The 15,306-nt window shown below is 36.2% G+C and overlaps 1 protein-coding gene across 1 annotated transcript in view; it reads left to right on the forward strand.

Moving 5' to 3' along the window:
- Positions 1-15,306, forward strand: part of CDYL (chromodomain Y like) — a 102,089-nt gene that overhangs the window by 35,967 nt on the left and 50,816 nt on the right. The window contains exon 2 of the mRNA XM_065753415.1: positions 13,142-13,808. Coding sequence (XP_065609487.1) covers positions 13,142-13,808 — 667 coding nt within the window. The remainder of the gene's footprint in view (positions 1-13,141; positions 13,809-15,306) is intronic.

Consider the following 15,306-nt stretch of genomic DNA (forward strand, 5'->3'; position numbering starts at 1 on the left):
AGATCTGAAGCTTGCTTCAGCAGAAGATTGAGTTTCACAGATTGCTCAACATAGCAATCCTTGTGAGATATGAGGGGTTCAAAAAAGAAGTCCCTCGCAGCATCATCTCATTCTAGGAAGGTGGGCTGCTAGGTTGTCAGTATTACCTATCCATCTCCGTCCATATAAAACCATGATCACCCATGAGCATTTCTGTCCTACGTGCACAGAATTTATGAGACTTCAAATGCTGCCAGCAGAACTTTCATTCCAGCAATTAGTTCAAAGTCTTGAAGAAACTGTCATTAATTTCAATTATTCTCATTTTCTCTCTCTGGAGTTGGCTCCAATCTCCTTCATTCAAATTAAATTCCCATGATTATCTTTATATTGCATAGTTGCATAGTGCAAAGTAAATCCTCTCCACCAAAATGCAGAAACTGTTAGAAGTATTTTCAATTAACGTATTTTTAAAAATTAACAAGTAATACTGGAAAACAGACTTCCATAATCAGTAATTTACATGTTGTTTCTTCAGATTTTATCTTAATTTGGTTACAACTGTTGATATGTATTTATTTTCTTTTAAGTGGCAACTTATTGTAGTTTGTGACAGTATTTTTGATTCCAGATTTCCCTCCTTTCTAACATAAAGATATCTTCTCCATATTATAGTCTGTTCACAATTGTTAGCTCCAAATACTGATGTGTAGTTGATGATGTGGCAGGACTCTCCATCATATTATCAAAGTCCTACCTATTATCCAAGTTGATGATCTCATCTGAAAAAATAGTAGTAAAAACTCCATTGTAAACGTAGTCTGCCTTGGATAAACCCTATAAGTGAAAAGGAAACCCTGGTGAATCTGATTTATTTTTTATTTTTTTATTTTTCTTTCAGGGGAGGAGTGGTGATATAGACTGCAAACTGGATACCTTGATCTAGACAGGATACTGGCACTTGGAAATCTGTGAAAGTGTAAGAGTCAACCTGCACAACTTACGCAGCAGTATTTTAGGATGCAAGGAGGTAGATTAAAACAGTTATATTAAGATTAATGGTAGAAGAAGGGTTAAATTTCTCCTTACTTCCATCATATTAAGTTCAAAAAATATATATATAAAAATAGGGGTGGGGGCAAAATAAATGTATACACTAACTGTAGTAGATCTGCAAAAGTGTATCTTTTTCATATCCTGTCATAAGTGAGTGGTAGGTAGTGTGTGTGTATGTATGTACTTATAAGCATATAGATATATATATATATCTTGCAGTAGGCTAAGCAGCAAATCTGTAAGATACATCACATAGATGCATACAAAATGCTTTAGAAGGAATAGACTATTTGTTCTCATATTTCCTTTTGGAAACAGTATTTGTTGTTTATATATACTTGGAACTGAAATTAAATTTCATAGCCATCAGTAAATTTATCTTTTAGTTTGTTTTGCTTCCCTTCTCACTCTGGTGAGATGTCACAGATTTCTGGAAGGGTCAAGAAGAATCAGTTCATTCAGAAACTGGCATCTGAATATCACTTTCTTTTAACACTCGACTTAAAAGTTAAATACTTTTCTAGTTTTTAAGCAGTCATGTGTAGTTTTTTGTTGTTGGTGGTGGTTTTTTTTGCTGAGGACTCGAATAAATACTCCAATCTGGCCTTTGAATAATTATTTTTAAACATGAGAAGACAACTTAAAATGACAGTATGCATTCAGAACAAATACAACAATTTTTACATAATCTTTTTGTGTTAATGGAGAGTACTGACGTATATCTGCATAAGTTTGGAGTTTTACATTTTCTTTTATAGATTTGAATGGTTCATTTTTACTTATCCTCTGTTTTAGTTGTTAGAAAGCAGCACTTCTTCAAGCATGCAGTCAGGTAAGGAATACATAGAAGAGGCTAAGACCTATCACTTGTTTAGACATCACATTGTACTTGATTACTGTGAAAAGATTCATGTCATAAAGCAAAGGACTAAGGACTGTGTGTAGAAAAGCATTTGAAAGAGGTGAACTTTTCAAAAACATCCTGTAATTTAAGGCTATTCATAAACTAGGAGAAAATGAAAAACATTTGGATGTATTTGTTTCCAGCAGATCCATTTGAGATCCATTTGCATGTTTAATTCATAACATTGCTACAATCTGTAAAAGAAAAGGGCCAGGTACATTCTTCACAGTGTCTGAGCTAAATTCTTCCAAATTCAACAGAATATGAAAGAGGTGTTTGTTGTCATGTATTATAATTAAGAGAACATGGAAACTATTTCTTAAAACCTCATCTGTTGGAAGAGGGCTTACATTGCTAATATGTACTTTTTTATAAATGCATTTTGAAGAAAGCACATTAGTAAAAATATTGAAGGAATTACTAAACAGTATTTAATTTCATTGATTTGTGCTGTTTCATCTCAAAAAGATATTTCTCACCTTGATGGTACTGCTAATTTCTCTCAAAGTGAGAAATACAACTTTAAAGTCATGGATTAAATAGTCAGTGAGTGCATCTGCTGCTGAAGTAGCAAGGTCTGGAGCATGCAGCCTTATGAATTACATGACAGAGTGCGACAGTTTGGTCATCGTTCCCTTGAAATTCCTTTGAAAATTCATTAGTGCTTTGGATTACATCTAAATTTTGCATTTGTCTCAGAGATTTGATTCTACTCTCTGTGTCACTACTGTAATGATAAAAATATCAATTCATTTCATTTCATTTTTGAGTAGCTATAGAGATAAGATGTAAGTTTTGTTCTGAGGAGGACTAATTATACTCTAAAACTGCGCTAAAGAATTTGAAATGGTTCCAAAAACTATCACAAAGGGTCTTTAATATGCAAACATCTTTTTTTAAAGATATGTTTCAAAAGGTATTCCTCTTAGCCACTAGCTATTTTTCATAGTGAAGTGGTACTGGGTATTGCCAACAGATGATGGGATTCGTTGTTGGCATCTAGAATATTTTTTTAAAAGATCCTAAGTTCAGAGGATTTTAAAAATATCTTGCTATTTATAGAAACCTTATTGCAAAGATTTCACAACATAAGATATTTGGAAGCAATGTAATTATGCAATAATAATGCTAGGAATTGAGACAAATGTGTAGGGAGAAAGTAAATTTCACCTGTCCTTCCAGTTAAAATTGAAAGAATGTGAAATACAGTTCTTTATTTCAATGTTACTGTAAGTATGCTATGACAAAAGGATAATGCCATATTCCTGGAACTGGGTGGCTTGCTAATAGATAAATTATTTCTATTTTATACAGACAGAGATTACCAAGTTTAGAAATTTGGAAGACCAACATGTTAGATCTTGCCTAAGCATTTCCTGAATTTAAGGACTTGTTTGTGCAATGAAACTGACAGGAATTACTTGTGCAGAAAAAGTGTTTTGTGAGTTGGTAGCTATTGGATAATGATAATTCCCCACTGTTGTCTCTGCCCTGTGATGACTGATAACTATTTCTCAGTGTAGGCAATCTGTAAATAATATTGATGTTAAACTGTAAAATTTTTACATGAATTTTTACTTTTATGTGACTTTAGTTTGAACGTCTTTTTTTTTTCCAGGGCAGAAAGGGGAAAGAAGCAAAGATGTTATATGTTAAAAACAGCTCTTAATTAAAAAATGTTCATACTTAGAATGCATATTAATAACCATTTTAAATATGAAAAGTTAAACTGAAGAGGAAAATAGATGCCAGTTTGTACTACATACTTAATTCTTTATTTACCACAATCCCATTGGTGAATTCCACTCTTTCTTAAACAAAGAGGTGAGGCAGTCATTTCTCTCTAGAGCTTGTACAGTAAAAATTAATAACTTGAGATCTGTTTGTGATATTATGCACACAACTAGTGCAGAAATAAAGGTTTGGGGCTAACTTCAAATACTTCAGCCTGTTTGCAAGCAGTCACTGTAGCACAGGCAGTTGCATAGATAAAAACTGAATATAGTACTTTTAATTAATTAATTTTTAATAAACAGCATTATTTTACAGAGTGCTTTAGTGTGGAAACTAGAGAAATGAATAAGACATTAATGTGTTGTTACAGTGTAAAATGATGAGGAAAACAATCCTCAAGGCATTATTTGGACAGCTAGCTATTATGTGGTATTAGGAAAGGCATTGCAAATAGCGATATCAGACAGGGACAAAAAGAGGGAAAAGAATAAGAAACAACTGATGAATAAGGAAAGACTGAAGGAGATGGTGTGAGAGAGAAGAGATGGTCCTAGCATGAAGAAGCCATTGTAAAATTCTAAGATGGTGTTCTCTTGAAAAAAAGAAAATATGTGGGCAAAAAAGAAATACTTGGGCTAACCTCTTCATTACCTGTTCTGGAAATTGAGTATATTTTTCCTTTTTTTACTTTAAGATTTTTCTGAAGATCTTTTTATCTTACATGCCATTATCCAAGCCTGAAGCACCTCAGTTTTCCTTCTGTTTCTGTTGTCATTACCAAAACATGGGGAATTTTGAGATGGGACAGCTTGTTTAATTAACCTTTGTCTGCATAATCAGTTCAATTTCTGCTGTCGTTTATTTTCATGCATATGTGAACAGTGAAGGGTGGATAGAATCAACAAATTATGGAGCTTAAGACAGTGCGTATTGTCAAAAGACAACAGGAAAAAAATCATAAGCATCAGTCCCTTTGTTTCAGGACACATAATGTGTTTCATTGAATTAATGGTGGTATAATATTAAAAATTAAGATATATTTCAGAAAAATCATAATAACAGAATCATGTTTGTCATATAAATAAAGCCAGAAAGAGTTATGTGTGTTTAAAAATATTAATAAAATTAAAATTGTTTTATATCTGATTGGCATGTTTAAAGGATGAAAAGATGAGGTTTAGGAAACCCCTTAAAGTTATAAATATTGGTGAAATTAAAAAGTGATTTGAACAAATGCTTTTTTGCAAAGCTTGTCCCACAGATGTGCCACGTAAGCACTAGTAAATAAGTAAGTAATGTGCCAAAGATCATTAACTTTTTAATTTTCTTCAAAACAAAATTACACATTGTAAGAACATTATAAAACTTGCTTGTTGTTACAAGTAAACATTAAAGTAAACATTAAAACTAGCCTGTGAGAATCTTTTCCAAGCAGAGTTATAAGCTATAGCTACTATCTGTATAGCTTTATCTGTATCCCATAACCCTATTCCAGAAGACAGTGCAAATGAGAGTGGAATCATAGAAGTCACAGTGGTATTAAATAAAAAACAAGAATTTAGGCTGAAACCAAAAGCTGGGTAGATATAGAGAGACCTGACACCTAAAACAGAGAAATGTCTGTTTCAAACTTCGCAAGCAAGAACAGATCTACTAATAAATCCCAGAGAGAAACAGTGTAAGAGCTAAAAGGCATCTGTACAGCATTGAGACTGACAAATTAGGGGAAATTTTGGTATCACCATCTTTTTGAGATGGGGTTAGATCAAATATTGGGTGATGTCATAGTACAGGCAAGAGTCTGGGAACTGTGCTCATATAGCTTGTTCATCTAGATGTTGAAACAGAGAGAAGGAATACAGAGAAAGCCAGTAAAGAATGTTGATCTTAAATATGGCCTGGAATTGTTTAGTGTGTTTTTTCTGTTTGGAAACAAAAATGCGGTTATGGTATTGTATCCAGATGCTTGAATTATGTCTTGTGGAAATAAACTTTTACTCCCTGTTTATCTGCAATCTTACATGGCAAAGATGAGAGAAGTCTGGCAATGTGAGTGAGACGTGTGAGTGTTCTGTATCCAGTGACTCCAAAGAAAGCTGCTTCTAGTCAACTTTATTTAACATAAGCACCGCAGGACCTCCAAGAGGAAATAAAACAAATAAAAGAGTGCTACCAAGTAAGCTTTTAAGATCTTGTCTGAGGCCTGGTGTGCTTTCTTACTGAAGTTTAGTCAAGTGATCTACAGTAGCAGGCTCCTTACTGTCCCTTCTGCAGGCAGTAGGCTGCTGGAGAGCCTCATTTGATTCTGGCCCATAAAAGTAGAATTAAGATTTTGGTAAGTCAAGTACAGCATATCAAGTTCCCTCTTCAGCTGTCCTATGCTTTTCTTTTTTTCGCTCTGCCTTGCTGTAGCTCCCATTGAAGAAGTTTACTTAGTGAATGCTTTGTCATGGCTATTTGTGCTGTGGCCTCTCTCCTTAGGACACCACTTTTACCTAAATGTTTTGAATATTTGTCAATCATTTGCCTTTGCAGAGTCTTTGTAATTGAGCGTTGTTGGAAGTTCTGTTTCTCCCAGTTTGAAGGCAAATATCTGCTGTCTTGATACTTCCTGATGAATTTTTCATCTGCTACTCTGTTATTCTTCTAGCTGCATGATAAAGTGACAATATTTCTATTGGCATTATCCTTTAAGTAAATAGTACTCAAGCTGTTGAAGCTCTTACTGTGAGATAGCTTGAATTTATTACCATTTTCCCAAATTATCACATCCCTAAACATGACTGTCTTTAAGTGAAAGAGAGTTTTCTGTTTTTCATGTTAGTACTGCCAATATGCATTTCATTTTTCTCTGTTCTTTTTTTTTTCGGGGACAATACTGCTTGTGCTAAGTTAGAGACCTGTGCTATTCATGTCTATGAATGGTATTTTTCAAGGGACTATAGAGAAGTTAATTATACAGTGATACTCTGTTTGTTGAGTGTTATTGCAAGGCATGAAACTTCCTAATCCGACATTTGAGGAATTTCCGGTGCAGCCTGGGTGTGGTGTGTGCCACTGCCATGATTCTCAAACCATTTGCTTTGATGAGAATGTGGTAATTATTTTGTCTGTTGACTTTGTAAAGGTTATGGGTGATGATCAGTAATCAAGTTAATGGTGAATTTTGAGCTTGACCAAGACATGCATTTTTATAAGTAACTTGGTTAGAAATTTATGCAGAACCAGAACTTTATGTGAACTAGAACTTTAATTAAGACCCAGAGGGCATAATGTCATTTGAGTGCTGCAAATAGCCACAGAGTTAGCTCTTGCATGACTTGTGTCCAGGAATCCTAAAAGAATGAACAGCCTTTCATCAAAATAAAGCTTGGAAAAGGGAAAAATCACCAAGTTTGTTTTAACGTTGTTACGTTTTAGAAGTAGGATTGAGAATATGCTGTTGCCTTTGTTGGGCTATCAGTGTGAAGGGACAACTGGTGGGGTTTTAGTCCTTTACTTGACTGCTGATAATATGTACAAAACTTCACCACACATACTGCTTCCTTGGAGAGAGGCTGAGGCTGTTGGGCCCTCAGCACTGGTTTGAAAGCACAGAGGCTGCAGGCTGTTAAGTGTTGGTTTTGTGTGAACTCCTGCTGGTCCTGGGTGCCAGAAGTCACCCCGGTGGGCTGGCTCTGTTAACTGGCCTTGGGCCACATCAGGCATCCACTCAGAGATTTCATAGGAGTCACACAAGAGCTGTATCATCTACTGTAGCTGATTGGACAAGAAGACAGTAGTCAGCCCACATCTGATCCATTTTTAATTTGTGTGGCCCTGACTTCCAGAACAATTTAACAGTTATACAGATGGCACTGTAGCCAGAGATCGCTGTGCTATGTAGATACTCCAGCTACTCATGCCACAAGGATGTGGCAGCTCAGTTTGTCACAGTTCATAGGCTGCTAGTTCAGTCACTGTGCTGCTAATTGAATCAGTCAGCTCCTGCATTTGCTCCCAGACTAAGGCACATGGAGTAACTTGGAGCCACAGTGAAGATGTCCATGATATTCTAGGATAACTTCGTAATGGTATCAATGTGAATTCAGATTTTACAATACTATGGTTTGGGCATTCTAAGCATATATATGTTAAGCTGTTTCTAAAATTCATCTGCTTGTGCTAACTGCAGTGAGTAGTGCTCAGAACAGGTTATAGCATTGGGAGTAATGTATTTTTTAATTAAATGTGTACTTCAAAGATTTTAGTGCTCACTTTGCAGACCATTAGGTATACTTGGAATTTCTCATCAGTTTAGTTTTTGATTAAATGTTTTCCCAAAATTTTCTCATTTTGCTTTAAGCAAAGTTTGTCACTTTTTCAGCTGCTGTATACATTTTTATGTAGTATCCATTTCTTTTAAAATAGAAAGTATTTAAATAGTTTATTAGTGACTTCACTGAGTTTACTCAATTTATTACTGACAAGATGCTAATAAATTGAGGGTACAGTTGTTCATAACCACTGTTTATTACTTATGGATGATCACTGAAGTCTCATTTGTACATGGAACAGTTTCTAAGTTAACGAAGAGTGACTGTTCACATGTAACATGTATAGTTTTGCAGAACTGGCACTTGTTGTGTCTAGCTTCAGTCATTGAATTGGTGAATGTCTATGTGGGAAACATGGCTCAGTAGAGTGAAAGAGCTGGTGCTGTGGCCCTTACCTCAGTGCATTATGTTGTCAGCAACTTTGTCTTGGATTAGATTTAGTGGCACTTAGGATCAAATATCCATGCCACAACATGTGTTGAAACTGATCAGAGCTGTTTTTCTCTTGGCCCCTTATTTCCTCAGTGCTGAAGCATGTTCTGTGCATCAGAAGCACCTTTTCCAGTTTAGATTTCTCCCAAAAGAATCCATGTCACTTACATGAAAACTAATCTGTGAAGAAAACTGTTGCACAGTAAGTGGGAGTAGAGGCAAGTGGAAAAGGATTTGCTTCTCAGTTGCGCTGTTGCTCTGAACCAAACATAGCCTCAAGCTAAGAGAACAAGGTCTTCTATATTTCACAGGCAACAGAGAGGATGAAGTCAAATGGATTCTATTCTGTTTACCTTTAAATTAATTTAGTCTGACACAAATGTGAGGACAGAGAGAAACACTGTGGGAATAGAAAATTAATTTATGATTAACACAGCAATGCTCCTTGAATATTTACTTGCCTACTTATGTTTATTTTGCTCACTCTGTCTTTTTCCTTCCACTGGAAACAGTGTGCCTTTACTTTAATCTCTTCAAATTGTCCATTAAATTAAATTATTTTTAAATATATACATGCACATGCATTTTCAGAAAGCCTTACACAGCATTTTAAAATGTGCACAAATTGCAGTGTTTTGGATGAAAAACATCCTTTTGAATTTCATCTTTATTTTCACCTGAACTAAAAACCTTTCATCTTGGGTTAGGAGTGTGTAGAGTCATAGAATATGCAGAGTTTGAAGGGACCCATGAAGGGTCACCATGTTCAGTTGGTGCGCATCCAATTTCTGAGTGTAGCAGAATGAAGAGTTTGCTGCACCCGTTCTGCTCATAGGTGTTGTCCCCTGCAGTCCTCTTAGATGCATCAGAAATACTGCATATGTGGCTGTTGTCCAAACCAGTTATTTCAGGATGCCTACCTAAGCTCAGGTATTCTTAATATCTGAACCAGGTCACTTTGACAAAGCCAATGGTTAGGTAACAATTGTTCAAGGAGTTATGTGGACGGACAGGGAGGAGCTGATGTCTCTTGAGCATGGGACAGGGAGGAGAAGTTGCAGATGGGCTCTAATCTGACCATTTTACCTGGCACAGCTGTAGCCAGTGAGCACTTTTGATTGCAACTATATCTTATCTGTTCTGTTCAAAACTGTAAATGCTGTTTATTTTGTTATTAAAAGCGGTTCAACCCTAAGTATTTCCTTCCTCAAAGAGAGCGAAAGCAAACACTAGCTAATTCTTACCACATTCATGGAAGGAATGGAAATTTACCATTTTGCAGATGGGAAGTTTCAAGTATAACTGCTGTGTGAGAGATTATAGTATGTATGTTGCAATGTTGGATTATACCTCTGAGCAGTGTGTTAATTTTTCTACTGGCTGTGTTTCAAGTGTAGTTGATGCGTACACCAAATGGATAAGGTGGGATATGTTGACTTTTGCCACCAAGATTGTTCTTCCCTCACAATCATTTTTTTTCTTTTTGTAACCATTTTCATTTTTCTTTTGATTCTTCCACAATGCTTCAAAACTAGATTGTGCTGCCAGTATCTGCTGCTTAAGAACATTTTAAGAACTAAAAATAAATCTTACCCTGTGGCAGAAGGCATTGGAGGCTGTAGAAATGGTAGATGGCAAGAAATAGTTGTTATCAGCATTTCTGGTGTGATCTTGGCCTAGGATGTGGTCTTGTGCTTACCTGGTGCTTTGAGGCACTCTGCCAGTTTTTAGCTCTCAGAAGTCATCATAGGATCAGGAAAGCTCCAGCTCAGCTCCACAGTAACAACGGGGGAAGAAAAAATACTGCCTATTTTGTTGTTGCTTATTTCATCAGTACCATCAAACTGAACCATAACTGAAGTGACGGGAAGTGGGTATTTGGACTTAGGATGGACTTCCCCACCAAATTATATTCTTGTTCTTAATATTTGGGTGTAAGTGATTAGTATATTTGAATCTAAGAACTAAAAGTGTCTTGCACTATATTTCACATCATGTTACCACTGTACAGTTAAGTAGAAACGGATGACTTGACCAAACTATTTTTCTGTAGCAAAAGAGGAAAAGTACCAGTTTATAGTCCTGTTTTTGCCATGAAATTGAGTTCAAACATTCCTGTTCAGTTGTGGCCCTGCGTAACCCTACTTAATGACCCTGTGTACTTCATGGAAACCTTCTCTTCCCAGAACTTGATGAGAAGCACTTCTGTACCTGTTATCATCAGCAGAGGTATTTAAGTAGAATATTCCTGTGCAGGTTTTCTAGTGGCTTGAGGGCAGTTTAATTATGTGGAGGCAATTCAGAAAGTCCCTCAATAAAACTCTGAAAGCACGTGATAAATTGTGTATCAGGTTAGTTGTTGTATATTTTGTGTTGTAAATGAAATGGATATAGGAAGAATTAAACAACGCTGTAAAAAAATCTTTGAAAGAGCAATATCAAAATGGGTTTTGATGCAGGTTTGGGAAATACAGCTAAGTGTAACAGCTTTCTGCATGCATTCCTGTTTGCTATAAATTATTGGGCTAGCAAAGGATTTTTGCATCTCCTGTTCTGAAGTTCATCTGTTATCTCTGCAAGGTGTCTGGTTGTTTTTTTTTGGGGGGGGATGAGAAGAATGGCTTCCTGCTTTAAAAGGATATGTCCTTAATGGGTAGCCTCCAGTGTGTAAAACATTAGTAGAACTTTCTGCCCAGAAATCAATGCTGTTTGGATTGTTATGAGGATTTCCTGATAACAAATAAAAATATCTTGTCTGGTTGCAGAGATCATTCTGTGAATCATACTTTGAAAATCTATTTTAATGGCTCATGAGAATGAGAAATGATAAGCGAGACTAACATGGTAACTGTTCTTTTGAGAATATTGTATTGGTTTATAATTCATGAATTTATTTTCTAACTTAACATTTCTGACTTAATAGTTAAATATCTTTTTATTCAGTTTCTACAGAAAAGAAAGGAAGGCCTATTTCTGTATAATGACTCTCTTACTTGTGTTAGCATTTGTGTTAAGAAGTTAAGTACATTTTCATAGAAAAATAATAGTTTCAATAGTGAGGTATTTTTTTAAATCCCGTGACTATTAAAAAGTCAAATAATCAGACTAAAGACAGTTTAAGTATATTTCAATATTTAATATCAGGACAATTTATATTGTGTTCCATAAAATGTGTCAAATTGCCACTGCCATGCAACTGAGGAACAAAGTAAAGGTGGAACCAGTCTGTCTTTTTATTTGGATTTTTTTGTTTGTTTTGATTCGTTTTAATACCAATACAAACAGAACTATGTAACATCCTCTTGGCAGCACAGTATAGTACAACACTTGCAAGATAAATGCGAAGTTCTAAGATGTATAGTTATTTTACTTCTGAAATCATAGTAATAGAAATGGTCTAACCTTGTAGTTGTAAACCATGCAGTGCATTATGGTAACATGCCACATGAAAAATCAAAGCCGAGGTGTACTGTTAAAAGAATCTATTGTTGAGAGTAACATGATTCAGCAGTGACATAGATATCTGTATTTTGCTTCTGTCCTTCCAAATTATTCTGTAGATGCTTCACTCTAAAGCCACTCCAGCAGATGTTGGTAGTCTTCAGAAGTTATGCTAGGTATGCATGATTGTTGCTTGTATGCATGGTCTTTGCTCATAAGGTGCTGAACATTGAAGTTAGGTGGTAAATTAATAAGTTGTAGTCTCATCATATATCTCTTCCCCATCCTTTTTTTTTTTCCCCCTAATAACCAAAAGGGAGACACAGATGGGAAGAAAGCTGTGTTGGTTCTGTAACTGAAACAAAGTAGGCTGTAGGATTTACCATAAGGAGCAGTCTGAATAGAGGGGGACTAATTAAAAACAAAAGGAAAATCCTGAGACCAGCCTTTCACTTACATCTCTTTTTGAACGAGTTCCCTCTCTGTTGTGGTGGCATGACTGACAGCAGATTTGGTGCAAGACATGAGCCTCTGTCCCTGCAGCTGCTGCTGTCTGCCTTACCCCAGTGCCTGAATTCCTCTACACCGTGGCTCCCACACACAGTTGTAGCATGTGCATGCTTAATACTTGTGACATAAATACCATCTCTATTTGCAGATAAGTGAGGCATGGTAATTGGTTCAAGTATGTGTACCAAAGTATCTGGCCAAAACAAGTTCTCTGTTTTCACAAAGCGAACAGCCTCTAAAAAGTCTTCCCTGTTTGCCCCAACTTCTGAGCTATGTTGTCCCTGGTAACTAAAGGATAGTTTGCCTCAATTAAGATATTCTCACATATGCCTTATGCTAAGTAAACAAATTATTCAGGAAATAATACATTGATAAGTTTTGTAAGGTAAGCAAACTGTATTTTCACGGCACATGTAAATGTAATCTCTGTATTCATGGAGTGAAATCTCAGTTGCATTGATATCGGTGTTGAAACTCAACTGGAAACAGTGCTACTGGTTAGCAATGTGCATCTTATTCAGATTCCTGTGCATGCAAAATTCATGTTGAAGAATTACTTTGGTATTCTGGGGCATCTTTTATTAGGTGAAAAGAGATGCATTTCCAGACAGCAATTGAAGTTTGTATGCTATAGAGCTGCAATAGAGAAGTACAGAACTATAAGAGCGATTTTAAAGCGATGTATGATTCAGAAAATTATTTGCATGTGGGTTGCTTGATCAACCTGTGTATCTGCCCATTCCTAATGTTTAGCTTTCCTTTTTAACAGGTAGAGAGGATTGTTGACAAGAGGAAAAACAAGAAGGGAAAGACAGAGTATTTGGTGCGATGGAAAGGATACGACAGTGAAGATGACACCTGGGAGCCAGAACAGCACCTTGTTAATTGTGAGGAATATATACATGAATTTAACAGACGTCACAATGAAAAGCAAAAAGAAAGCACATTAACTAGGACAAATAGGACCTCTCCAAATAACGCCAGAAAACAAATTTCTAGATCTACCAATAGTTCTTTTTCAAAGACTTCCACTAAATCTTTAGTTATGAGTAAAGACCATGAGTCAAAAAATAACCAACTCTTTACTGCCACCCAGAAGTTCCGGAAAAACAATTCACCATCGCTTTCTGGAAGGAAAAATATGGACCTTGCAAAATCAGGTATTAAAATCCTAGTGCCCAAAAGTCCAATTAAGAGCCGGACAGCAGTCGATGGCTTCCAAAATGAAAGCCCTGATAAAATGGACCACACAGAGCAGGATCAAGAAGACTCTGTAGCACCTGAAGTAGCAGCAGAAAAACCCGTGGGAGCTTTATTAGGACCTGGTGCAGAGCGTGCCAGGATGGGGAGCCGACCAAGGATACATCCATTAGTGCCACAATTGCCAGTGCCAGTAACAGCCACAATTGCATCAGCATTAACAATAAATGGAAAAGGTAAGTGTGCAATCGGTCATTTTAATGTAGTTTTTCGTTTAACTGATCTATTTTGCAAATCAGATGCAAGCAAATTAACCACTCCTGTTTCAGTTGCGTTAAGTCTGGAGTACTTCACAACTTTATTTTGCATAACATTTTGCTTTTGTATGAATACAAAGCCATTTCAAATTTTACTAGCCTTTGCCTTCCTCACAGAGATTCGCTTGTATTTGTGTTTTCAGAACTACCACAAGATACATCTGTGTTTGCTTTGACGTTGCACAGTTCATATATTCAGTGTACTATTTCCAGGGATAGCACCACTGCCTCTTGAAATAATGTTAAAGACTGTTATGAATGTTAGAAACATATATTATGCAATTAGATTAGGGTTTTCTTATAATGGTTTATTTATCTGTTTTATAATAAAATAACTGGGTGAGCGATGTTGCTTAATAACTGAAGTTGATAAGTTTTGTTTCAGTGAAAATTTGAGTCAGTTGTGGAGATACATACAGACCTTCTGCCTGAATTGAATTCAATCTTTGTTATATTTTATCAATATTTGTTGTTTTTACCTCAATTTGTATTCAGAGTTTATTTAGACTTAATGCCTGGCTTGGCGATATCTCAGTAGATTTACAGTGCAAGTGAAATAAACTACATTGTTAACACCAAAGAAACCCAAACTGCTTCTTTGGTTGGGTGGGAGGAAGCTATTAATTCCCCTCACCCTGATGAGAGACTGGTTTATGATTGCCATCATTCTGATGCCCCAAACTTTTGTTTTCCCATGACAGACCCAACTTCTTGTTGTAAGCTTGCTTCTGAACCTAAGTTTTCAAGTATAACATTCTCCTCAGCTAAAACTCAGAGGGTAAAATCTGTAGACATTCTTTTGATGATGACTTACTGGAAAAAATCTTGAAATCAAGGACTGACAGAAACCACACTTAAAGACAAATCATGAGGCACAAAAATATGTTGACAACTTTGTGAAAGGTTGAGTTGTGTGTCCCACTGTTGCTTGCAATCAGATTTTTCTGAGAAATAAATAAACCACAACCACTTCTGTAGTGGCCAACAAGAGAGGAATGCTCTCCTGGAGCTGTGGGGTCAGGTCATGGACCATCTCGTTTTGCTGCAGATGAACTGCGTAACCATGGTAATGCACACATTGATACCATGAATCTGCCTTCCTCTGCATGGACTAAAGAAGGAATGTGTATCTCTGAGGATGTAAACAAAGCTGGAGGGGGAAAAGGCAAGAGATGCCAGTGTGCTAGTTTTCTCAGCAGGTGCAGTAGATGAGTGCTCACACATTTGATGGTTTCATGATAAATAATATGTGCTTTGGAGTACAGTAGTGTTCCTAGTGAAGTTGATCAGCACTTCCTTCAGCGTCCTGGCTTTTCCTTGAGGCATTCACAAAAACAAACAAACAAAAAAAAAAGAACAACAACAAAACAACCCACAAAACATAACAGGAAATAAGATAGCCTTTTTTGGTAGGTCA

Source organism: Cyrtonyx montezumae, unplaced genomic scaffold (assembly GCF_038088225.1).
Source record: "Cyrtonyx montezumae isolate F1298 unplaced genomic scaffold, pur_monq_1.0 scaffold_8, whole genome shotgun sequence".
Taxonomy (NCBI): Eukaryota; Metazoa; Chordata; class Aves; order Galliformes; family Odontophoridae; genus Cyrtonyx; species Cyrtonyx montezumae.